Genomic DNA, 25,238 nt, shown 5'->3' on the forward strand with positions numbered 1-25,238 from the left:
CATAAAAAATGTTAGAATAACACTTTGCCTGTGAGGATTTTAAAACACTTTAACAAACATTACATCCAATCACTCCTCCCATGGGAAAACCTGGGATCAGGGCTAACAGGAAGAAGTCTCCAGGAGTTTTTCCTTGCAGTGATTTCTTCCCAATTATTCTCTTGAGAGAAGAGCAGAATGGGGCTTGCCCAAAGGCTGTAGGTCTGGCTCACAAATCCTGCAGATTCTTTAGAATCCACATATATTCTAGGAAATCAGTTGGAGGCCAGGCCCATCTAGGTGGACGTATTGTGCCAGCTCTAAATCCCTGGCAATATTCCCTTCCACAGTGCCATCGCTGTGCAGCTCCAATAGGACTGCTGTGTTGAGGCTTCTCTAGCTGGTGGCTACCTCAGAATCCCTTGCAACACGGAAACTGTAAGAATAGAAATGTAATACTGCCTAGGTCTGTATTACATTTGTGCGAGAATCTCTGTGGGGCTCATGGAAGGGTGATGCAAGTCAGATTGCCCTCTCCCCCTGTCCAGATACCCAGCTCTGAAAAGAGCTCTCCTGGGAAAGCTGAAATGCTTCTCCACTAGTGGATGACCTAGCTTTCTGTATGGGAGGTGGAGTTCTGTGTACAGAAAAGGGACTTTCTGTGCAGGTTAAAGGGAAGTGATCAGGAATTAAATCATTCAACATTCATGTGGGATGGGTATTATAATTTTAATTGTATAGATATTAAGTGACTTGCCTGAGATCACACAGTAACTCAGTGGCAAAGCCAAGACTAAATAAACGGTGTGCTTTAGCCGCAAGACAATCCTTCCTCTCTGGTTGGAGTGCCCTTTGGATTATAAAATGTTCTCTTTTGATTCTGAAAAGCACACTGGTTTGTGGCTCAGAATTTACCCTTTCATTCTCCCTGTACAATTGCAGCTTTTTATGTGGGATCCATACAAAAGAAACATTTTATTCTTCTTCTAATTAGAACTGAGGAGTAGTTACATAAAAAGCACAAAAACCTGATCCTGGTGTACACGGTAGTCCTGTTGAGATGAATGGTGCAGGATTGGACCTCTGCTTCAGAAATGTGCTGTTAGCTTGCCACTGACATGCTGCAATTACCTAATTTGGAAAGACAGCAGCACAAAGTCAAAAGTTCACAAAATGGAAATGTAGGTCAAAATTGTTAGTAAAGAAAACACTATTTTCAGAGGACGTAAGTCACAAACCTGAGGGGGAAAAAAGTAAACCCTGATTCAGCAAAATACTTACGCATGTCCATAATTTTAAGCATGGGAGTAGTCACATTGACACCATTCTTAAGTACATTAATAAAATGTGGTTGAACAAAGTGCTTGACATTGGCTTTTTGAAATAATTCCCATAACTGTGAAATTACTGGCTATCATCACTGTACAATAATATCTAGTACTTTTCCTAGAATTTTTGATGACCAGCTCAGTGATATATACTTTTCAATAAAAAGAAAAGGAGTACTTGTGGCACCTTAGAGACTAACCAATTTATTTGAGCATGAGCTTTCGTGAGCTACAGCTCACGAAAGCTCATGCTCAAATAAATTGGTTAGTCTCTAAGGTGCCACAAGTACTCCTTTTCTTTTTGCGAATACAGACTAACACGGCTGTTACTCTGATACTTTTCAATGTCAGTATATAATACACTGTGATTTTAATATTTTTTTTATATTGTCTTAAATATATTGTTTATATTTGTTTCCTTTTTCGGTGTAATTTTGTGATCATCAGGCATCTACCTTCAGCAGATGGGCAGCAAAATATACAGAAAGGGTGGGCATGAAGTACACAGATTATACTGGCTCTGATGGTTTATTTGTGAAATTCATAGGGGAATCTTCAACAAGTGTTAGACTGAGGTAAATAGAGTATAGTCACAATATATTTAAAAAAAATGAGGAGTGCTTGTGGCACCTTAGAGACTAACAAACAATATATTTAGTTGAATCTTCAACGAGTGTTAGACTGAGGTAAATAGAGTATAGTCACAATATATTTTAAAAAAATGAGGAGTGCTTGTGGCACCTTAGAGACTAACAAACCACAATTTCAGCCCGCGCATGTCGGCGGAAGCACTGTATGTAGAAGTCCAGTCTGTTGTTTCGACTTTCAGGAGCAGTCCACACAGAATCCTTCTTTTTGTAGCATTGGTAGGAAGGCTTGTTAGTCTCTAAGGTGCCACAAGGACTCCTAGTGGTTTTTGCTGATTCAGACTAACACGGCTACCATTCTGAAACCTGTCACAATATATTTAGTCAATGAGGACCTTTAGTTTAATTGTAGTTTCAGTTAATTGTTGTTACACAGCATCCTCTATTCAAGGATTATATCCTAGATTTCCAGGGAACTGGACTTGATTTATTATAACCTGTGATGGAAACCAAAGAGAAACAGAGAATGACGGTGTTGGAAACTTCAAGGGTCAGATTTTCAATTTTGCAAGGATGGGTACATACTAGGATTGTACACCCATGTACTCGCCTCAAACTCTCATATGCACATGTGTAACAGGGGTCCAGATGTGCAAGTGCAAAATGCCTGTCTGGTGCACAGCAGTGGGTAAGGAAACCGCTCTGGGGGCTGCTAGGTTGAAAATGCAGCATTTGGAGGCTGCAAACGGATGGATGCAAGTGCAGAGAGAGAATTTCCTTGGTTTCATCCCTTCCCCCAACTCCATCCCGTCAGTCATTGCTTAGTCCCCGTAACATACAATCCCTGCCCTGCCCAGCCAGATGGTCTCCTTCTGTTCTCACCAGCCCTCCTGTTTCATCCCTCTTCAGTGCCCGCCCCTCACGCCCCCAGCCCCCTCGCCCCTCCCCTCCGACCTCCCCAGCCCCCTCGCCCCTCCAGGCGCGCTGCCCCGCCCCTCTGGCTCCCCCCGCGGCGGGGACGGGGTTACTGGCGGACGCCCCCTCGCCCCCTGCCGGGATGAACCGGAAGTGGGTGTGCGCGTGAGGGGCGCCGAGCCCGGGGGGGTCTGTCTGGCCCGGGTTCTGCGCCTGCGCGGTGGGGTGGCCGGTGGTTGCGCCGCGCCGCGCCGCGGTGGGTGTTTCTCTCGCTGGGCCCCCGGCCCGGTCTCGGCGGCGAGGCGGGGGCGAGGATGTGAAGATGGCGGAGCTGCAGATGCTGCTGGAGGAGGAAATCCCGGGCGGGCGCCGGGCCCTCTTCGACAGCTACACCAACCTGGAGCGGGTGGCCGAGTACTGCGAGACCAACTACATCCAGGTGCCGGCGGGAGCGGGCGCTGCCGGGCGGCGGGGCCGGGGCCGCCTCTCCCCGCGGGCTGAGGGGGCTCCAGCTGGGGAGAAGGGGGAATGACCGTGGGGAGCCCAGCCCGGCTCTCCGCCCGCGGGGGGCACGGAGCTGGCAGCGGGGGGCGGGGGGGGGTGCGTGGTGCCGCCGCCGCCGCCTCCGGAGACCGCTTCACCTCCCGAAAGCCCCCCCGGGGGGCGGGTGTATCTTGCCGCCCGGGCTCCTCTCCCTGGGCTGGCCCCGGCTGGGGAGGCAGCGGGCGCGGGGCGAGCAGAGCTGACGAGGGCCGTAGGGGGGTCGGCAGATGGGGGACGGAAGAGGTGAAGCGCGGGTGGGGGGTATTTATAGGGCTCGGTCTTGCAGGGATCTTCGGTCAGATGCAGCCGCTTTCCGTCGGCATCGTGGGGGAAGGAAGCCGCGACGGGCGCGCAGTTAGGCTGGCGGCCGTGACGGGAAGAGGGGGTGACAGGGGCTTGCGGTAGACATTGGTGGGGAGTAACGTGGGCCGGGCGTGTGCGGAGGAAGGAGACTAGTGCTGGGGGGCGGGGGGTGCCGAGAGGAGTGGAGGAACATGGCAGGGGGCTATCAGAGTGAGGTCACTCCCGTGGGGTGTGAGGAGTCGCAGTAAAATAGAGATGCGGCCAGTGAAGAGGGGAAGGTGGAATCAACAGCCTGGTACCTGTCGAGAATTTTACAGCACTCTCCTCACTGCCGTACCGAACAATCATTAAAAGAAGTGCCTGGGACCCCAGTTTCATATTCTCTCTCTTTCCCCCCCTATGGAAGCCGTTTTTGTGTGTTTCTTTCAGAACTGGCACATAAGGATGATAACAGCTGTGGCCAGTTTGAGATGTTGGTAGGATTACTGTAGCAGGTGACCCCGGGGGGAGGGGAACGGGAATGATATAACCAGTGGGGGAGAGAATAGTTAAAATAATGTCACTATAGAAGAGATTAGACTGTTTAATTCACGGCATCCACATCATAGAATGATCAACATTTTATTGGGAAAAATATTTTATTTATTGATATTTTAGGTCATTTACAATAAGATTTCAATTAGTGTGATGACACAGCTAAATACATACCTTGTTAGAAAATGAACAGTATTTAACAGCATGTTCTATCATTACTATTTCCCCTTTTTCAAATTATTTAATCAAAACTGTACTTTGATAATATGAATGGTTAAATATGTAACTTTTTAAAATCTGTATTGTGAAGCTGACTGTCTTTTGCGTGGGTGGGAAGAGTCTCAAAGGCAGAGGAAGTGGGGAGATGTAATTCAGTTATTGTCCTCTGTATATGCCCTTCTTGACTATCTGTTGTCCCTATAGATACAGGATGATTGTGTCCATGTTATTATTTGTATTACCATATAGCATCTAGGAGCTGTCATCATGGACCAGGACCTTGTTGTGCATATCTAAAGATCTCAATGATTGCAGTATTTCCTTTGTATGGTTTTCCTGTGCAAGGTGTATCCATTTTTTTTAGAGTTTATCTGGCACTGTCCTCACAAAATGTTGAGTCTTCCATTAGTAAATATTCTACTGATATAACCAGCTTGGTTAAAGGACTTCTGAATCTTTTTTTGTTACTGATCTGTCTAGGTATCTATACCATGCTTATGACTATCTGAGCCTCTTACAAAATTACGTAAATTCACCCAAATAGTCCATGCTTAGAGCTACATTTTCGTTTCTCCTTTTCAGGAACAAGTAGAGGGGACTAAATTACTCTTTATGGTCTATCCCTTTCCAAAACCAAGCAGCATTGTGGGCTATTTTGCTATTAGTCATGTGAAAAAGGTTAGTCCTGCAGTTTGTGCAGAAGGTGGTCAGAGTTGTGGTCATTCCTAGCTATGGTGGAGAATTAAGCCTCCAAGAAGCCCTGTCTTCAGCTTCTACTAGTTCTGCCATGGTCTTCTAGAACAGTGGCTCTCGACCTTTCCAGATTACTGTACTGCTTTCAGGAGTCTGATTTGTCTTGCGTACCCCAAGTTTCACCCCACTTAGAAACTACTTGCTTACAAAAATAAAAGTGTCACTGCATACTGTTACTGAAAAATTGCTTACTTTCTCATTTTTACCATATAATTATAAAATAAATCAATTTGTATATAAATATTGTGCTTGCATGTCAGTGTTTAGTGTATAGAGCAGTATAAACAAGTCATTGTCTGTATGAAATTTTAGTTTGTAGTGACTTTGCTAGTGCTTATTATATAGCCTGTTGTAAAATTAGACAGATGTCTAAATGAATTGAAGTACTCCCTGGAAGACCTCTGCATACCCCTGGTTGAGAACCACTGTTCTAGAATTTCCTTGTGTGTTTGACTGCTGCAGTTTCAGGAGGTCTTTGTTATGGGGACCTTTGCGATGTCTAAGGGCTAGGCCAAGCTAAGACTAAGATTTGAATTTGATCTAATATTGGATGGGTAGCCGCTACAGTGATTGGAGCATGAAAGTGATATGCTCATATTGACCTCTTTGCCATCAGTTTGTCAGCATTTTTGTGTACCAGTTGGTGATTTGTAGGATCTGTAGTTTTATTCCGAAGTATAGAAATTGTTGTTAAAATGGGTGGATGTGTAGATCACTGTGAGAAGTCTGACAAGATTCATCTGCTTATATCACTTAATAGAGAATTTGAAGTATACTGTTAATATACATTTGATTTTCTTAGCAACTTGAAAGGTGCTTCAAATATCTTCAGGTAACATGGAGATCTCTGCATGGGATTTGCTAGCTGGAACAATTGCTGTAATTTGATATGTTTCTTATGAAACTAGGTATTCAGATTGTACAACTTTGGGAGTCATAAACTTCAAATATAGAAATCTGGCTAATCAGTTATACTTGATTTGTTGTATGAAGAGTCAGAGTTACTTCAGCACCATTTAAAAACAAAAGCAGGTAAACCTTTCTTATGGTTAGTGTTCAACAAATAGGTAACCAGCCTTCCCTTGCATGTGCTGATACAGCACCCTAAAATCTTGTGATAGCAAATAATCAGATAAAACATCAAATGTATAGTAAGTAATTTAATTTCATTGCAAATATAAGAGGAGAAAAAATGTGAAAGACCAGTGTTTTGGCAGAAAACAGCTTTCTTCAGTTTTAGCTCTAGAAAAATGTTTGCTCTTTTTAAATTCTCCACTGAGTCACTCTTTAGTACACCAATCAACTAATATGGTGACATGCTTTTCAGCAGCCATTAACTCTGCTGAACAGGAAAATAAATTGATACACGCTATGGAAAAATAAAATTTCCAGATCACACTCAAATAATTCAGACTTTTTTTTAATATCTGACTTAGAGCAAAAATAGGCATAAGGTTACCCAGAGCAATAAATCAGTTTCTAAACTTAAGTTCATAAACATAAATATCAAAATATGCAGTCTTTATAGAGAAATGGAATAAAAATAAACATTACTCAACAGACAAGACTTATTCCTACAATAAAAATAAGTTGGGGGAAGCACATAGTGATCTCTGCATTTTCTTTCAAAAAAGATATAATACAGCATGTACGTGCATTTTTCAAACAACTTTGTTCAGAAGACTCTTCATCGGAGCTGTTAGGGTTTGCTAATCAGAGGCAGGAATCTGATGCTGGTTATTCATAGCCTCATCTTCTCATGCTCTGCAGATTATACCCAGTTCAGTGCTCAGTCTGCACCATGTTATAAAGTTAACTTTATTGAAGAGTAGCTAATTGATGACCAAGAATTTAATTAACTATTCAGGGTCTCCATTTTCACAGAAAATATTTGCATTGTACAGTGCTTTTGTATGGGTCTCCTATAAGAAGCAAAGAATGCTCAGACTGGCCAATAAGCCACAATTGTATAATTTTGGTGTTTTAGAATTTTCTTTGCTGTTCCAAGAAATGTTACACATGATGTGATTGCACATTTTTTCTGATCACACTTATTTCTATTACTAATATACTAAAGTAAATCCTAGCATTATCTTGGCTTATCCATCTTTTGAAGGTTATGCTACAGGTCTCTGTGAGAATAATCAACTATTATATTCTGTTCAGACCTTTTTTGGTTTACCCAGTAATCACTGCTTCTTTTAAAAAGCCTCTCATTTCATGCAATGCATCTAGCTTCCAAAACTCATGAGCTCTCAAATCTTTTGGCACGCTTTGAAAGAGAGTTGGAAAAATTACCAGATACATGCTGGCCAGAGGACTAAACCTACTTGTCACAAGCAGATATAAAATATTAGAGTGGAGAGCTTCCGCCATTGAGGTATGTGTTCAGGTGAAAAGCCAGCATGCCACATCTAGTTTTTGGGATAGGTGCTGGGATTTCTACCAGCTGCTGTCCCTGGAGCCTTCTGAAAGGCACTGTCATTCTCAGTCTTTGAAGAATGTGATGCTCCACTCATCTCTAGTTGCTCGAAAGTAAGAATGAGCTCTCCCACCCTTCCCCACCTTCAGAGCCTCCAGGCTGCTGTGAGGGGTGTGCGTTTCCAGTATTGTATTGGCTTCTCTAGTCTCTTGGCTGTTGTGAGGAGAGGAATGGCCAGTAGGTTTCTACTACTCTCTTTCCTCTAGAGCAGGGGTTGGCAACCTTTGAGAAGTGGCATGCCAAGTCTTCATTAATTTAAGGTTTTGCATGCCACTGATAAATTTTACATTTACAGGGGCCCCTGACAGAACCCCAGACTGGCTGGCGGCCAGGACCCCGGCTGGCAAGGGGCTGGGCTGCTGGAACCCCAAACCATCAGCAGACTGAGCGGGATGGCGGACAGAACTCCAGACCGGCAGCGGGTGAGCTGCTGCCGGTCTGGGGTTCCGTAGGCTTCTGCCAGCTGGTGTCCCGGCGGACGGCCCTGCTCAGCCTGCTGCTGGCTGGGGGTTCCATTCACCCAGGTCGGCAGCGGGCTGAGCGAGGCCGGGACCCCGACCGGCAGCGGGGCCGGCAGCTTAGCCCGCCAGTCTGGGTTTCCATCCGCCTGCTCCTGCCAGCCAGGGTCTCGGCCACCAGCCCTGCTCGGCCCGCTGCTGGCCTGGGGTTCTGTTCACCCAGGCAGGCAGTGGGCTGAGCGGGGCCGGCGGCCGGGATCCCGGCTGGCAGCAGCATGCCAGTAAAAATCGGCACACATGCCACCGGTTGCCGACTACTGCTCTAGAGCCACTACTTTTTCGAAGCCCTTGTAAATAACTTTAGTGCCTGCTCTCCCTTGGTGCAGGTAGCTTCCCTAAGCAGTAGGACTGTGAAATCAACATGATTCTTGACAGTTTTACCACTGCCCATAGGGTTCTGAGTAGCAGCATTGAAACTGACCAGAGTCGTTAACTTCACTCTGCTATTTCTTACCCAAACTGAATCACTATTGAAACATAGGAGCTGTCTGTGGACTGTACAGGACAATACTGCATTCTTTATATTTGGAAGATTTTTCTACAACTGTAAGGGGTATAAACTTTTGTTTAATTAAAAAGAAAAGAAAAAGGTGCAGCCATAATTAGTAGCCTTCTAGGCTCTTGTATTGAGATGGGAAAGTTTCCTGCTCATGGGTGGAATTTTCTAGCCTATTTCAGTTGCCTTCCCATTTGTTCTTAGCAATCCTACTTCATCATGGAACATAAATAAGGGATTTTACTGTATAAATAATGTTAAACAAATACTCTACTGCAGTATTTGCAACCCAAACATTCTGTTCAGATTCTTCTTCTGACCTTACCTATGACTATAGCGTATTGTAGCTTGTTTTAGTACATGAGAAACTGACTATAGCCAGATCATTCTATTTTCAATGTCCAAATAACAGATTTGCACAAAGTAAACAAACAGCACAAATAATGCAAATAATGCAAAGTAAACAGGTTTATTAAACTTCTCGTTTTAATATTAAAGTGATGCATGCAAGTAAATTTGTTTTTAAAAACTATTTTTTAATCTGACTGTTCCTTTAAATTTTGTTTTCTTTTTAAGCTAGCTACTAGTGAATTAGTGGTTATACTTGGATCTTACAAGTGTGCATGGAAGGCTTGTTCTGCAAATATAAAAGAGTCATTGATGAGTTTAAGGCTGCAATAGTTGAGGAGTGCAGAAAGATGCTGATAAATTAAAGCTGCTTAACAAAATTAGGGAACTGGAAAAGCAAATCTGATGGATCTGTGGACATATCAGTACATAAAATGGTTAGACTTTCAGCCTGTTGTTTCCCCAATGCACATGCAGTTTTTACCATCAGACTACTGTAGCATTCCACAAAAATCATATAATTTAAATAACTGCCTAAGGGAAGGTCCAAGTACTCTCTCCTTTTATGGTATCTACTTATTTTTTTGAATATCGTTGAATACCAAGCAGTATAATAGCTATGTAAACTGAACATTCCTTGTTAATAAGGTTGTATGTAGCCACTATTCCGTTGAAATAAAGCAAGCATTTGTTTGACATGTCTCTCTTTAGGCTCAAAGTTATCTGCTGGAGAGTGGGAAATTCTCATCATTTTTCTTAGGCCATGTCCACACTATGGGTGCTACAGCTGTGTCACCATAGCACTGCAGTATAGGTGCTTCCCACCTCTCTGAGCAGAGGTAGCTAGATCGATGGAAGAATTGTCCCATTGACTTAGCTGCGTCTCCACTGGGAATTAAGTTGTCTTAAACTGTAGTGTGCCAGTATGAATTTTTCACACCCCTGAGTGGCCTAGCTAGGTTAGTCTAAATTTTAAGCGTAGACCAAGCCTAAGTGTCTTCCTTTTTGTTTTCTCCCCTTGAGCTTCCCCCTGCAAATTCAGTGAAGATCTTACAAATGCTATTAAAAACTGTTTGTTTTTCCCAAGCTAGAAGTATTTTATAGAGGGGGATAACTGAAACATGGAATATTTTGCTATGGGGTCAAGATAACAATAGTAGTAATTGTATTTTCAATTGTTTTTAATTTACTATAACTTGTCTTTTCCTCCTAGGTGCCTAAACTGTCCAGGCTGTCAGTCCATTAGGAGGCTAATGGTTTTGGCAGATCCTGTTAATTAAATATGAGGGTTTTTAGCCTCCATGTCTAGGTAACGGGATAACCAAAATATCTCCTTCCTGTGGAATGGCATCAGTAATGAGGCTCAGGTAGCTAGGAGAAAAATCAGACTGATACAGGTATTTAAGACTTAGAATGAGCACTTTAAATTTTTTTACGTATTTTAAATATACTGTAAATATCTAAAAAGGACTGTTATTTTATCCAGTACTATGTGTACATGTCTTCAATTGATTTTTTTCTTAAAAAATGATTCTTTAATTTATTTTTTTTTATATCTAGAATAGTATTTGATGGTGTGTATTCATTCATCGCAAGCACATCCGAGTTGTGGGCTGCTGTTCCTGTGTATTTATCTTGTGTTCCAGGTTTATGGAGAGATCATTAGTGTGTTGGTTGAATTGGTATTGTGATAATCTCTATCAGCCCATTTTGCCTTTTCCCCCCCAATGAGCCATATAACTGGTAAACTAGGCGTTTATCACTCAACCACTGTACTTTCCTTTGTATAACTGTGCTACATTTTACAAAGCGTTATTCAAAGCCTTTAATAGGTTCACTGAGTTAAAAATCATGGTTTGTAAAATAGTAGGATTGATTCTTCTGTGTGTTCAGAATAGCATGAGCCATTTGTTATCTTTGTTAATGGGAGTTATCAGTTTTACTATCCCATGCACTGATGGGAAAACAGAATTTATGAATACTATATAGTTACTGCTGGAAAAGAGGCACATCTGTTCTTGTATTGTTGAGTATGTTTGTTGAGAGTGGCATTTTGGTAACTATCTTCTGCTGTGTATCTACTTCCTGATGATGTAGACATTGAATAATGTTGATCAAGGATGCTATTCAGAGCAGCAAGCTTATGTTCACTGTTATATACGCATCATAAGTGTTTTAAAATCTGAATTCTGTTGCTCACATTTTATATGTATTTGTGATCATTAATCTTTGTGGCTTTAGTGCTTTACGTTTCAGTGCAGGAAGTGGTACACCATTGTGGTGAATATCTAAAACCCGCCCAAAGCCTTCAGCAAGGAGCATTCAGCTAAGTGAAAAACCTCAGATCTCTATTAAGTTAAATTGAACCGGGTTTGGAGGAGAGAGAAGAACTTCTCTAGCTGGTGTGTTTTTATGACAGATTTTAACTGCAGTCTGAGTGCTAAATTGTGCTGGCCCAGTTTTAGTAGAATTTGTGAAGATGAAGTTTTTAAGCTATTCTTTGTTTACTTGTGTATAATTGAAAGCAACATCTTGCTTACCAATGCAAAACCTCTAAATTTTGTTGGTTATCCGTTCACTTGAACAAGAACCTTTGTTAATGCACTTTTAATAACTTATAAAGCAAGAAGAAAAGGAATACTTGTGGCACCTTAGTGACTAACCAATTTATTTGAGCTCAAATAAATTGTTTAGTCTCTAAGGTGCCACAAGTACTCCGTTTCTTTTTGTGAATACAGACTAACACGGCTGCTACTCTGAAACTTATAAAGCAAGATAATGCTCCGTTAGATGGGATAGATGATGGGCAACATAATGTATTTGGGTAATTTTTTTTCAATATTCAGGGCTCTGATTAGCCAATTTGGACACTTTTTTTCCTGGAACTAAATAAACTGCTAGGTGAAAATGGATCTCATGCATGTTTCAGTCAGAATGAATGGGGTTTTATGCAACCTTAATTTTAGGTTCTTGGATTGTTTAAACAGAAGTTGACTAGGTTCTCAGGGAAGGAGATGAGTGGATTAAAATGACATGGGAGACACCACCCGTAAGTTTCGAGCGTGGAAGGAAACCTTGCTGTTAGCCTTTCCATAGCAAGCCCCAGAATGATGTGACTTGAATATGAAGTGGAACCTATTTTTTATATGGTGGCTTATGTTAGGAGGGTTTGAAAATTTCACTTAAGTACTTTTTTCAGAGTAACAGCCGTGTTAGTCTGTATTCGCAAAAAGAAAAGGAGTACTTGTGGCACCTTAGAGACTAACCAATTTATTTGAGCATAAGCTTTCGTGAGCTACTTTTGAGTGTTGAGGACGAAGTTTCACTGGAAGAGTGAGGGCCTAAGTGATTGTCTTTTGTAGATTAAGTGTTCATTTAAAAAAAAATTTTTTTTAACCCTTCTGGTTAATAAAGGTAGTCTTTCAAATGTGAAGTGGTTGTTAACCAATCCAGGGCTTTACAAAATCTGGAAATGAAGGGCTCCATTGCCTCTTAGCTGCGCCAGGCAACAGTAGAATGAAATTAACAACTCTGATCAGTTTAATTGTTTCAGTTCAGAACCTTGTGGGCAGTAGTGAAACTGTCAAGAATCATGTGAATTTCATGCTTTTGCACCTTTGGAAAAATGCACAGCACCACAGTTATTCCTGGGAGTGGAGGACCCAAGTAGGCTGGGGGGACATATATTTTAGAAGTGTAGTAGGCAGGATCTAGATAATGTGCTGTATTTGACAGAAAAAAGGCATTAATTTTGCTACAGCTTCTGTATTGTGTAACTACCCACATTAAAAACTACAGTTAGTGGAATTTTCTTAGTCTTTTAATAATAGATAATAGTGTTTTGTTCTGGCATCTTTTAGCTGCTACTTTAATAAGTGGTCTAAAATGAGGTTGAGGTGGTTGAATTAATTTGTCTTGGTATGTTTTATTCGTAATTCTAACATTCCTAAAATTTTCTTATCATAGTTAAATGTTTACTGAATAAGAATACTGTAATGAATTTTCAACACATTGCCACTCTTTTATTAGTACCGGAACTGTGAGTGGTGTTAATCTCACAGTAAAGCTTCTGTTTTATTGATCTTTCCCAGCAGGAAGTTGTCTGATACAGTTTGAGAGACAGGAAATGGGGCTCAATGTTTGAATGCACAAGAAGGCTGGAGATATTTGTTCCAGAATATAGGAATCAGCCTGGTTAAAAGAACAAATGTTTATAGATTTGATGAAACTTACGGGGTGTGTCCACACTAGCCTTTACAAATGTGTTAAGTATCTCAAGTGAATTGGTGACCAATTAACTCAAGATAAAGTCCAGTGAAGATGAGCTTTAAGTATGTAGTGAGTTTAAAAAATAAACAATGTAGGATGTAAAAGGAATGGAATAGACCGATATGCAACGATGTGGTATGTTGTATCTATGGAGGCATTCTTCAGCATTTTCTCTATCCAACATTTAGTGGGTTAACTCTAAAGAGGGGTAAGGCTGTTTATCCTGATGTCCTTCCTTTGGCAGCTTGATTCCACAGCGTGGTTCCCTCTCCAGAACTAGCCAGCTGTTAAATGTGCAAGGTCCTGGAGCAAATGATGTAGCATTGTATAAAGGATCAATGTGTGCTTAGCCTTGCTAGCTAGGACATTGGTGATCCTCAGAATATCATAGAAAGTTCTTTGGACCTTTTTCAGGAAGTACCCACACAAGCACTTAGACTGTAGCCTCTTCTCTCTGAGTACATTTCCGTACATAAGTCTACAAACTGGGATCCTAGAATGGGGAGAATAATCTGTAGAGTCAGGATCTCTGATATTACACTTGACAGTATTTTGCCTTTCTGGTGGATCTGCTGTCAACATCTTTGCTTACAATGCAATAGTTTGCCTTTAACTTTTTTTTTTTTGTCTGAGTCCATTACATAAAATTGGTTACTTCAGTTGATCTATCTTTCTTCAAATGGAAGAGAACAGTACTCAAGAGCTTACCCAACAAGATACTTAATGGAATAAGTGAACAGAACTTTTGTAAATGGTTACTGATCATCTTGGGATCTGTTAGAAATACCAAATTTGGAACTTTCTCAGTGTTGGGCAGTCCTTAATTAATACGCACCAAATATCATGACTCAGGCTAAAAAGCATCTGGAACTATTGAAAGTCAATGAGACAAACTGACCTTTTGGCAACCTTGGAAAAAGTCAAACTTTGGATATCCCCTCGTGTATTTGGGGGTGTCCAAGGTTGCCTACTCAATGTCAAGATTTGAGCTCAATATAAATACGTAAATTGTCAGTGAATCAGCCTGTTGCAAGCCTTTGTAATATATTAATGCTACTTATTCAAAGACAGTTTGAATTTTTTTTCTGTTTTATGATCAAAGAAGACTTGCATCTTATTTTTACAGAGGTGTGGGGTTTTTTTGCTTGGGTTTGACCCTAAAAATATATGAAGTATGAGGTTTTGTCTTCACTGTTTTTGATGTAGGCTGCCTTACAGGATCAGAGTATTGGAGTGAGAGCTTTCTCTGCCCTTATTTGAAAGGTCATGGTGTTAAATCTTTAACAAAGATCTTTCTTTCCCAGCTGATTGTCAGTTGTTTGACTTAAATAGGTGCTAACAAAAACAGTTTTGACAAGTCTAACTTAATCCTTTCACATGGCAGTTGCTCAGCTTTCACATTCTGAATACATAATGTTGGCCAACTTCTGCCGTTGACATAGCAACTTCAAGGAATAACAAAGCAAGACCTCAATTTCTAAAGTTTAAAAAAAGAAAAAAAAGGCAGAAAGCTCTTTTGGAGGAAAAAGTCCTTTTGTGTCTTTTATAAACCATAAAGAACCAAAAATGAGCACATTTTTTCTTTTGGATGTCACCTTGAAGACAGTAGTGTATCATATGTGCTACAATAGAGGCTACGTCGAATCAGCAGTTTTCCACAAGTGGGACATCCTTTGAGGCTGATATACTACACCATTTCGTTTGGTGAGGAGAAAGGTTGGTCTTGTGGCTAAGTACTGGAATGGAACTCAAGATTTTGGCATCAGTTCTTGGCTCTACCCCAGACTTCCTTTCTCATATTGGGTAAGTCACTTTCTCTCTCTGTGCTTTGGTTCTCCATCTGTAAAATGGGGATAACACCTCCTTTCTGTCCTGACTACTGTATTTAGATTGGTTTCAGAGTAACAGCCGTGTTAGTCTGTATTCGCAAAAAGAAAAGGAATACTTGTGGCACCAAAGAGACTAAACAATTTATTTGAGCATAAGCTTAAGTATCTCCAGGATGCCATTGTCTACATTGTACACTTCTACACAAACCGAATCACACCTTGAGCACTTATGTTCTGTCTACCTAAACTCCCATGCAGTTTTAGTTAATATAATTCATATGTAAAATGCTTTTTATCTGTAGATCTCAGGGCCTTACAAAGGAAGATAAGTATCCTTTCTGTTTCACAATATGAGGAAATCAAGTCGCACACAAGTGAGTTTACTTCCCCAAGGATCCATCTCCACTGGGCTTTGCACACAGTTAATGGCACTGCTTAAATAGTTTTTACTGTAGTCCTGCTAAAGCTAGTTCTAACATGGGATAGCCAAATAGAGGCATGTGTGAAAGGAAGAATAGTCTTGTGGTTAAGGCATTGGGTTGGCGGAGCGTATCCACGTCTGATCTGTGATCCCCAAAAATGGTCCCTGGATACGGATATCTGTGGATTTGCAGGGCTCGATGGATCAGAACTCAGGATTGCTGTGTCCTGTTCCTGGCTTTGCTACACGCTTCCTGTGTAACCTTGGTTAGTCACTTTATCCCTTTGTGCCAAAATTCCTCATCTGCAAATGAGGTCTGTACTTCCCTAATTAGGGGTGTTGAGACTATATTGTTGATAAATTGTACAGTCAATTGCTAGACCGCACTTTGGTTCATTATGAAATATACTCAAGAAACCAAATAACCAATGTCAGGTTTATTAATATGGTACAGGGAAAAGGTTCTATACAATATCAGTCTCCGAAGAGCGGTCTCGTACAGCGATGGTACAGTCGCCTTATACCAAAGGTGTCTTCTCCCAGGTCACACATTTCAGCTGGTATTATTTATACGATTTTACAAGTTACACATCTCCTTACGCATCATTAAAATCCAACCCTCAGTTTAACCCAGTTCCCTAACTTCTTGTTGTTTTTCCTTCCTTATCTTTGTTTTGGGTGCTAGCCTTCCAGGTACCGGTCTGTGAAGGTTCTTCCTTAGCTTGTACTAAGACATAGAATAAATGTATCTTGATTTTTGACAAGTTTCCTCTCCGCTTAATGCAAATGCAAGGAGTTATAGGATACTTAGCATCAGTGAACTAGATCATGGTATAGGCCAGTTTAGGCTGTATCACTGTTACAATATTTGTGCTTAATGCATATGTGTGTGCGTATAGTTAATATGATACATATTCATATATTCGCCAGCATTATTAGTTAGCAGTATGTAAAATGGTCTGATATTACAGTATGAACACCAAGAAAAGCCAGTAAGTAAAGTAAGTATTTGTGTGTGTTTTTGGAATGGTGGTGGTTAGGGTAGACATGAAGTTGGTGGGAGTCTTCTGGACTTAAGGAACCAGTGGGAATGAGGGAGGGAATTGCATGAGGAATAGAGAAATGAATGCATAGTTTAAAAAAGTCCATTGATCCAGTGCACCTGTAATCTTCACATCCTGTAACTTTTCAGGAACTTTAAGCCTGAACAGCTTTGTTTAATACTGTTAATAGTTAGAGATGGGGCTATCATGTAAACAAGTCCCTGTCAAATAAAAAGATTCATTGTGCAGAAGTTTCGTTGACCATGGTGTAAAGAAATGCCCCTTGGTTCATGCAGTAGTAGAACTTGCTGAATATAGATTTAAAATAGCTGTAAGGTCAATTCAAAAACAAATGAAACCACTTTAACCATGAAAGAATTCAGGGTAAATGAACTTTTTGCCAAATGAACAGGAATTAAACATATTTCAAACATTTTTTCTTAATTTTGATCATTGCATCTTTCCAGTGATTGTGTTTTGTCTCTGAGATAACCAAAAAACCCACCAGCAATTATTCATTTTTCTGTGTATTTTGATTGCTTCTGGAATTTATAGTTTGATGATACATTTGCTGAAGGTTGAAACTTAACTTCAAAGGTCCCAATCTAGCAGTGACTTAAAGTTTCATTTTTGGTACAGTGAATTAAACTATTGAATTGTATGTTTATTAGCCCTGACAGTGGAAGAAATATTAAGATTGCATTACCAACTCATTCTTCAAAGTCCTGTTTTTTCTCTTACTCACTTTTAAGACGGTCATCATGACCATCTTTGAGTACTGGATACTGCTTTCTTCAGTTCCTGTCAGCTAGAGGTGCCATTAAAGTGGTGCAAAGGTGTCTACCACTGGCTCTGTGTACTACTTTTTTAGTGCTCTTACTCCTTGATGTCCTAAAAACCAAAAGAAAAATTAGTCTCGAAGTATGGACACATACATGACTTTGCTTTATTCTTACCTGTAGTCGGTGTCTTAGAATTGTAATCCAGTTGTTTTTCCCTGTATAGCCCCAGACTACCTTAGTGTTCATGCTTAACATTTCAGTTGCCTTTGATAACTATACAGTAATACAAGTGGCTTATCTTTACATCATGAAATGCTTTGGGACTGTGACTCACTAGTGGATTACAGCTTGTTTTTGGAACTCTCTGTGTTGTACTGGCATTCTCTTGTTGATAGCAATTCTGATGATAGAAGTCTGCATTGCTTCCAAAAATAAAAGTAGATATACTGGAGTATATCCTTCATTCTATCCCTGGGTATCAGTAGGAGATAACAGGAGGGACATGTGTACCAGTGTCTGCTCCCAACCTCTTGCAATCGCCATATGGGAGAACAGAAGAGGTAGTAGAACAAGTGGTTAAATGTCATCAGTTATTGGTCCATTATATGGTCTGGTGGCAATAGCTATTTTGAAAAGCTGTTTTAAAACTGACAAGATATTATAAGTGACAGTTTTGCTTATGCAATAGCTTTTTCAGAAAGCCTTTATCCAAAGACACCAAGGACAGCTGCAGTATAATCCTATGCAAAATTAAAAACCCCATCACATTGGAGCTGGGATTCTAAATATCTTTAACTTTAGGGGGGGCTGGCAATAGGGAAGAATGGTATGATTAGAGGAAGATTTTTGCTTTTTGAAACACACATACCAGCTTGGAAATGAAAATTAGTTATATTAAGCCCCAAACATTAGACAGGGCAGTGCATAGTTATGGTCACCTGAACAACCTTAAGTCTGCTCCGCCTATACCTTGCTGATCCCCTCTGCAGTGTATGCCCATTGCAGCTTGTGTTAAATCTCTCAATTATATCCACACAAAAAAGGATGCTTTTTAAAGGACTACATGTCGTTTAAAAAGATACCTTCCGCTTTATTTGCATAGTTTGCCTTGCATGTGAAGAAACTTTGGAGTACACAGCTTTGGTTTTGTACTTATATGTTTAATACATAAATGAAATATACCTGTCACCCTGTGCCTCAGTTATGTTAACAGTTTAAATTTTGGCCTTGCCCTTAAGATAACATCAGATAATAGTAGCTTTATGTGTGAAACTCACATTTGGAAATCCATGTACTTCTGAGGAATGTGTTCATGTTTGCTGAAGAGAAGTAATTAAAAGCCTCTATCTGGTAAGCATGTATAGTCTTAAAGAAGTCATGAATAGTTTGCAGCAATCTAAAAACACTTCAAGTGTTGTCATGTATAGCAAATGTGAGTAAGAGAATTCCATTAAATCACTTCTTCATTGTTAGTGACTATGAAAATTAATGACAGGTTTCAGAGTAGCAGCCGTGTTAGTCTGTATTCGCAAAAAGAAAAGGAGTACTTGTGGCACCTTAGAGACTAACCAATTCATGAAAATTAAGATGTAGATTATTTGTGACCAGGCTTTCACTTATTTGGCCAATGAGAATGGGTAGAGTTAATGTTTAGTATGGAAATTTATATTTAAAATTAAAAGACCTACACACATTCAACTTGATTATCTTAAACATTGAAATGGTTAGGCTTTTTATTATATTTTTTAGAACGATTTTTGTAATCTCTGGGGCTTTCACTTGCATAACAGATATTAATAACCATAACTCCAGTTTAATTAAAATTTTATTTTTTGGCCTGAGTATTTTCTTGTTTTTAAAATTTAAGATTTGTATCCATTTTGCTGTCATGTATTTAGAATGTAAACTTTGCAGAACAGGGAGAATCTCTTTGTTGTGTTTCTATAGTTCCTAATATAGTGAACCTGAGGCTCCTAGTTGCTATCACAATACAAATAATAATAATTAGATAGAAGTACCTGTGTATTTTGTAAAATCCCTTAGATCACTTACCTTATCTGGAGATGGTCCTGTTCCTAAGATCAGATCTCTGTTTGTTTGTTTGTTTGTTTGTGACTCTGTCTCCTATTCCTTGCTCATGAGAACATGTGGGTAGGTGGGTGGGCCGTGCCATGGAATCTCCTTTTTTCAAGATTGCCTGCCTCCTACCCCTCTTCACGCCATCCACATGTGATATGCATCATTTGCGAGAGCCTCATTGGGACATTAATCTCCTAGAAAATGCTTCCAACAGTGAAATGCTTGAACCCACAACTTTTCATTCCAGCTCCCTCAAAAATAGTCAAAGGCATGAGTCCTTCTCAAGACTAGTGGATTGAAACTTGCATGGAGTTTCTAGGCCAAGCAGTTTTGGACTTAAAATAAGCCAGAAAATGTTAAAAAAAAAAAAAAAAAAAAAAAGTTACATTTTAACCCTTATTCTTTTTAACCTTGAAACTTCGTTAACTTGAAAGAATCAAGCAGTTGTCTAGCAAAAGTATTTCATATATTGTGTGTATATGGTTAATTTTAGGGAGATCATGTTGCAGGAGTGCTCTTTGTGCCTTGTGGTCAGCTACCCTTCAGGTGCATATCAAACCAGCCTTGCCAATAGGTTGCCATCCTGCTTGGCTGATATGGAAGGCAACCATGAAGGGAGTCATGGTTCAGTCATTCTTAAGCTAGGGATGTAAATACTGTTTAAAAAGTTAACCATTTAAAAGATTAAAAATTTCATTTAAATGGCTAACTGATTAACCGTCCGGTATGGCTAGGGCTGGGGCTTATCCGATGGAACCGGTGGGGCTGGGCTGCTTCAGCTGGGTGGTGCTGCTCTGTCTGAGCGTGTGGCTGGAGCAATAAGACTATTGCTTACCGGTTAACCTTTTACATCCTTATTTCAAGCTTATTCCATTGTAGCTTCTGTCCAGAAGTTTTACCTCCACGTGGTTGCTAACAGGCAGTTGCAGAGCTGCTGTTTTAGCAGAAAATTACCACACATTAATTTAGGGGGAAACCTCGTAGTGAGTTTTTAACCTTTTAAGCCTTATTTGGCTCCACTTTCAGAACCTTATTTCAGGTAATTGTGGGTCTGCCACCATAAGAGTGCTCCCTGACCTTCAAAAGGACAGGCAAGTTTAAGCTTCAACAATAGGCCAAAGGGAGAACTTTATGCTTTGTTGTGTACCTGCAATCCTGAACGTAAAGATACAAGAGCAATCAGACTGCCTACAGATGAAGTACGTGTAGCCCACAGGAACAGTCTAATGCCAGATTTCACTGATCAGTCTCCTGTACAGGTCTCCCTCTTCTCCCAATTATCAGGATATGATCAGCTGTTAATTTCTGCTTAACAGTTATGATCCTAAAATGAGAATGTCTTACTCTTGAACAAATTAACAGGACAAATTAGCTTTTATTGGCTTGCTAGTCTTCTGTTATCTGAATTTTATTACCTGTAGATCACACTTTGTTTCCAGTCACTGATTTGATGTAATACATATGACTTGGTAAATTGCAGTGGAATAAAAAATGTTCTTTTTCTTAAATTGTAGCCATGCTACTTTTAGTTTTCATTCATCAGTTTCATGCGCCAAGAAAAGAATACTGTTAGAAAATGGGTACATAGGCTAAGTTTGAGTGTCCGTTACATACACCTGAATGTTGGCGATATGCCATAATTAAGATAAATGTTCTAATGAAATTTGGGGCTGCTTAATGTTTTGTAATCAAGCAAAAAGCTGCTGTAAGAGGAGTCCCAGGCTCTCTTTCACAGTTACAGGTTAGCTACGATGAAGTGAGCTGTAGCGCATGAAAGCTTATGCTCAAATAAATTTGTTTGTCTCTAAGGTGCCAGAAGTACTCCTTTTCTTTTTGCGAATACAGGCTAACATGGCTGATGCTCTGAAACAGGTTAGCGACAATCATTTTCTATTTTTGCTCCTTGCTCTGCCATGTCTTTTCTTTATCCTCCCAGACCTACAGGCACATAGGACATCCACCAGATTCCTCCATTTATTTTGGTTTTGTGCTGGTCTGTTCGTGCTTCTGAGTGTCATGTTGATGGACTGGGCTTCTTCCTCTGTTGTTCTGCATAATGTTTATCTAGGTTGCCCTCCTTTTTACAGGTAATGTCCCTATTATCGCTTGACATTCAAGCTTTGTGTTGGTGGCATCCTTAAAGAGTGTCCTAAATATGTCTGTCATCTTACCATATTTGCTTTAGACTGGTTTGCTCCACTTAGAATTTCTGATATTGCAAAAAAGTCTTTCTAGTGGGCCCTGAAGATCGTCTGTGGGCATTTACTTTGGAATGCGTTGATCTTATCAATTTCAGTTGTGATTGCCATGCCTGCTCCATAAAGGAGGATGGACATGATGACAATGTTAAAAATTGGTGGTTTTGAGTCCGGGTCAATCATGCTACTTGCATAAACTTAAAATAATTTAGGAAAGCTGTTTGCTGCTTTTGATATTCGTTGCCACAAATCCTTGCACATCTTACTCCCTAGACAGATGAAATGGTCTGCCTCTATTAATGAAACATAACTTTGTGAGTATTACACTGAAATATTGTGAAATGTGGTACCACATTTTGCTTTTCTCTCAAGACATTAGTTTCTGAAAATATAGTTCCAATACTGAGCAGATAGCGGTGACACAGTGCACTTGAGAAATGATCAAAGTTTGAGACATGAATTTAGCTCTTTGCTCCTGTAGAAGATGTTTGGAATGTTGCAGAGACAGTCCCTTGAATAAGTGTTCTTGTAGCTCTGTGCTTACTTGCTTGGCCAGTTCAGGTCTGATAGTGAATTGGAAATATGGGTTGTTGGATGATAGGGTAGAGGGTCTTGAAGGTGAAGGAAGTGAGCTGCTTTGTGTTTAAAAAACAAAACAAAAAACTCCTCCAAGTACTGAGGATCTTCTTTCTGCCTTGGGGGAAGAGTGTTCTGGTGACTGTACAAACGTCATCTGCTTCATCCACTGTGCTTGCTACGTTCATCCTCTCTTCAAATCTCCTTCCTTGGTTTCTCATTGCCTCTGTCATTAAATTCTTTATTCTTGCCTATAAAGCCTTGTGTAGCAAGCTAACTCTTTGTTCCCTCCAAAAGCATGTCTTAACTACCTCCTTAATTTCCTCCTTTTCCTCTCATGCTGGGTCTTCTTCCACAAAGCCCCATATATCTGGCACTCTTCTACCTAGTCCCCAGCCTGGTTTGCTGTACCTGCATGCCTCTTCCATGTGCCATATAAATCCTAGGTATCGAGGGTTGCCAGTTTTGGTTGGACGTATTCCTGGAGGTCTCATCACATGACATAATCTTTTAATTAAAGATTAATCTTTAATTCCTGGAGACTCCAGGACAATCCTGGAGGGTTGGCAACCCTATATAACTGTCTGGAAGGTTCTGAGCATGTTGTTGGTGCTATACCAATAAGTTGGTTTCATGGCTGTAGTAATGATTTAGAATCTCTCACTAGGGATGTGTATTATGGCTTCTGTCTCTTGGCACTGTGAGACTTATCAACATATGTAAAATTATCTGGTATTGTTGCTCATTAGATAGGATGAAATTTGGTTTGTATAGGAAGTTGTTTAATAATTCTATTGTTTGGGATAAAATGAAGGTTTTATTGAAACATTCCAGGTTCAAGTTGGGAATTATATCTCAGGAAGGAGCTTTCCTTTTATTCCAAGTAATCTCAGTTTCTATATGATCTCTTTCTCCTTAGAGATTATATATAACAATCCACCTTCAGCCAAACTTGGGTAATTAGTAAAAGTTCTGCTAGTTTATATATAATTTTGGATTGATTGAAATGTGTGTACTTGTTTTGTGAAAGTTCTGAAATTGCTTCAGTTGTATTAGCTATCTCTAACTGTGGCTGTCTGAAGGGGGAAAAAATAGCATAAAATGGTTACATTTTTATTTCAGCTTCTGTCAAGATGGTTGTGACAGATGGTTTGTAGCCTGTCCAATATGAGTTCTGCCAGCTGCATAAATATTGATTTTAAAAATGGTGTTCTTTAGTTTAAAAAAACAGGTCTTGAGAAATACGTACCTCTGTTTGGATGGAAATGAAGTGCTGCTAAGTGTTGATAAAACTCTTGTTGATAGGACTGGCTAATGGACATGTATGCAAGATTTGGGTAGAATAGCAACACTTTGTGCAGAAATCAGCAGCTGAACATATCTGAAAGGTCTATTGGAAATGCAATGTTACATACATTCTAAAGAGCAGGAAATAAGGAGTATTTGTTGATTTTTGGGGAGAATATATGTTAAAAATGTTATCTGAAAATATCCTTGTAATAGGAAGAAAATTTGTGTACCAGAAACTGATATTTAGAACTGGGTATTCCTTGATTAATGTATGGTTATGATTTAATCTGATGTAAAGGTGGGTGTCCACATAAGAGGAAGGTCTAATGACCAAGGGTTGGGGCTACACAGACACTTTCTGGAGCATCTTTAAAGAGCTTGTCTTGTTCATCTAGACATCTGTCACATGAGGAGGGATCACATGTTTTTCAGCTACTAACTTCTTGTGCTGGTGTAGCAGTATTTACCATAGTATTCCTCTAGCTGTATGGTGTTCTGTTTTTATAGTTGTCTCTTTGTAAATTTGAAAATACAGAGTTTCTATTGAAATCAAATTGAATTGGTTAACTTATTTGTCTGGGGTAACGTGCTCTGTTGGAACTTTGTTCCCTAACCTCTAGAAGGGTAGCTGACTGTAAAAGGCCAAGGGCACAGATAAAACTGCGATCTCCGTCCAGAGTGATGCTACTGATTACAGTGGCTTGTGATGGTTACAAGGAGGCTAAGGTGGTGCTGCAGTCTTTCTTGTAGGGTCTCTGCCATGTCAGGTACTTTAAATCTGTAATTTAGTGCAGTATTTCCTTGTTAAGTTATATTCTGTCTTTTACTTTCTTTGTGCTAAAGGTAGAAAATTTTAAAAATGGAAAATGTTGTTGAATATAAAACAAATAGGATCCTCTGTAAACAAGAGGACAGGCTGAAATGTTTGAGTCTGCTTACGGATTGCTTCCAAAATATTCTTTAGTACAGCTAATGTTCTCAAGTATTTAAGGTTTCAGAGTAGCAGCAGTGTTAGTCTGTATCCGCAAAAAGAAAAGGAGGACTTGTGGCACCTTAGAGACTAACCAATTTATTTGAGCATAAGCTTTCGTGAGCTACAGCTCACTTCATCGGGTGCACTGATGAAGTGAGCTGTAGCTCATGAAAGCTTATGCTCAAATAAATTTGTTAGTCTCTAAGGTGCCACAAGTCCTCCTTTTCTTTTTTCAGGTATTTAAGATCACTCTTTGAGGTGACTTGCTATCTTTCAAGGTTCTAAGCTTTTGATCCAGAGGAGTTATTTTGTATATAATTTCCTGTGCTGATATGGGTAAATCAGTAAAAATAACCATTCAGAGTCACTTACATTATCTTGTCAAGTTTTGGGTTGTTTTGGCCATCGTTATGCCAGTGGTTTGCTTTTTAAATGCAGCTTTTTCTTTTGCCATGAGTGCAACACTGAATTTATGCTTTGGATGGAGTACACGTATCTCACAGCATAGAATTATCATCTCATTTAGAAGCATATGACCACACTAGGATGATCTATTTTCTTCTTCTGTAAGTAAGCAGAGCTTCAGTCAAGCCCCTGCCAGTACAGATGTCCACTCACAAAGATCTGTTCTAATCAGAAACACCAAATCCAGTTAATTTGATGCCCTTTTGTTATAGATTTCTCTCTCCACCCCCTCCAAGGGTGATTCGTAAGTTCGTGGTTGATGTGACTTTATACAGTTTACTGAAATTTCCAAAATGCCTTTGTTCTTT

The 25,238-nt window shown here is 40.0% G+C and overlaps 1 protein-coding gene across 17 annotated transcripts in view; it reads left to right on the forward strand.

Annotated features, from left to right (window-relative positions):
• The first annotated feature begins 2,876 nt into the window (after window positions 1-2,876).
• The window catches only part of ABI2 (abl interactor 2), a 108,687-nt gene continuing 86,325 nt past the window's right edge, over window positions 2,877-25,238 (forward strand). For 3 of the 17 annotated variants that reach the window (XM_037912416.2, XM_037912419.2, XM_037912409.2), the window contains exon 1: window positions 2,992-3,248. In XM_037912416.2, coding sequence (XP_037768344.1) covers window positions 3,132-3,248 — 117 coding nt within the window. In that variant the 5' untranslated portion in view covers window positions 2,992-3,131. Of the gene's footprint in view, window positions 3,249-10,218; window positions 10,403-25,238 lie in introns of all 17 variants that reach the window. The other 14 variants (XM_037912418.2, XM_037912420.2, XM_037912421.2 and 11 more) reach the window with 11 other exon arrangements.

The sequence above is a fragment of the Chelonia mydas genome, chromosome 11 (assembly GCF_015237465.2).
Source record: "Chelonia mydas isolate rCheMyd1 chromosome 11, rCheMyd1.pri.v2, whole genome shotgun sequence".
Classification (NCBI taxonomy): Eukaryota; Metazoa; Chordata; order Testudines; family Cheloniidae; genus Chelonia; species Chelonia mydas.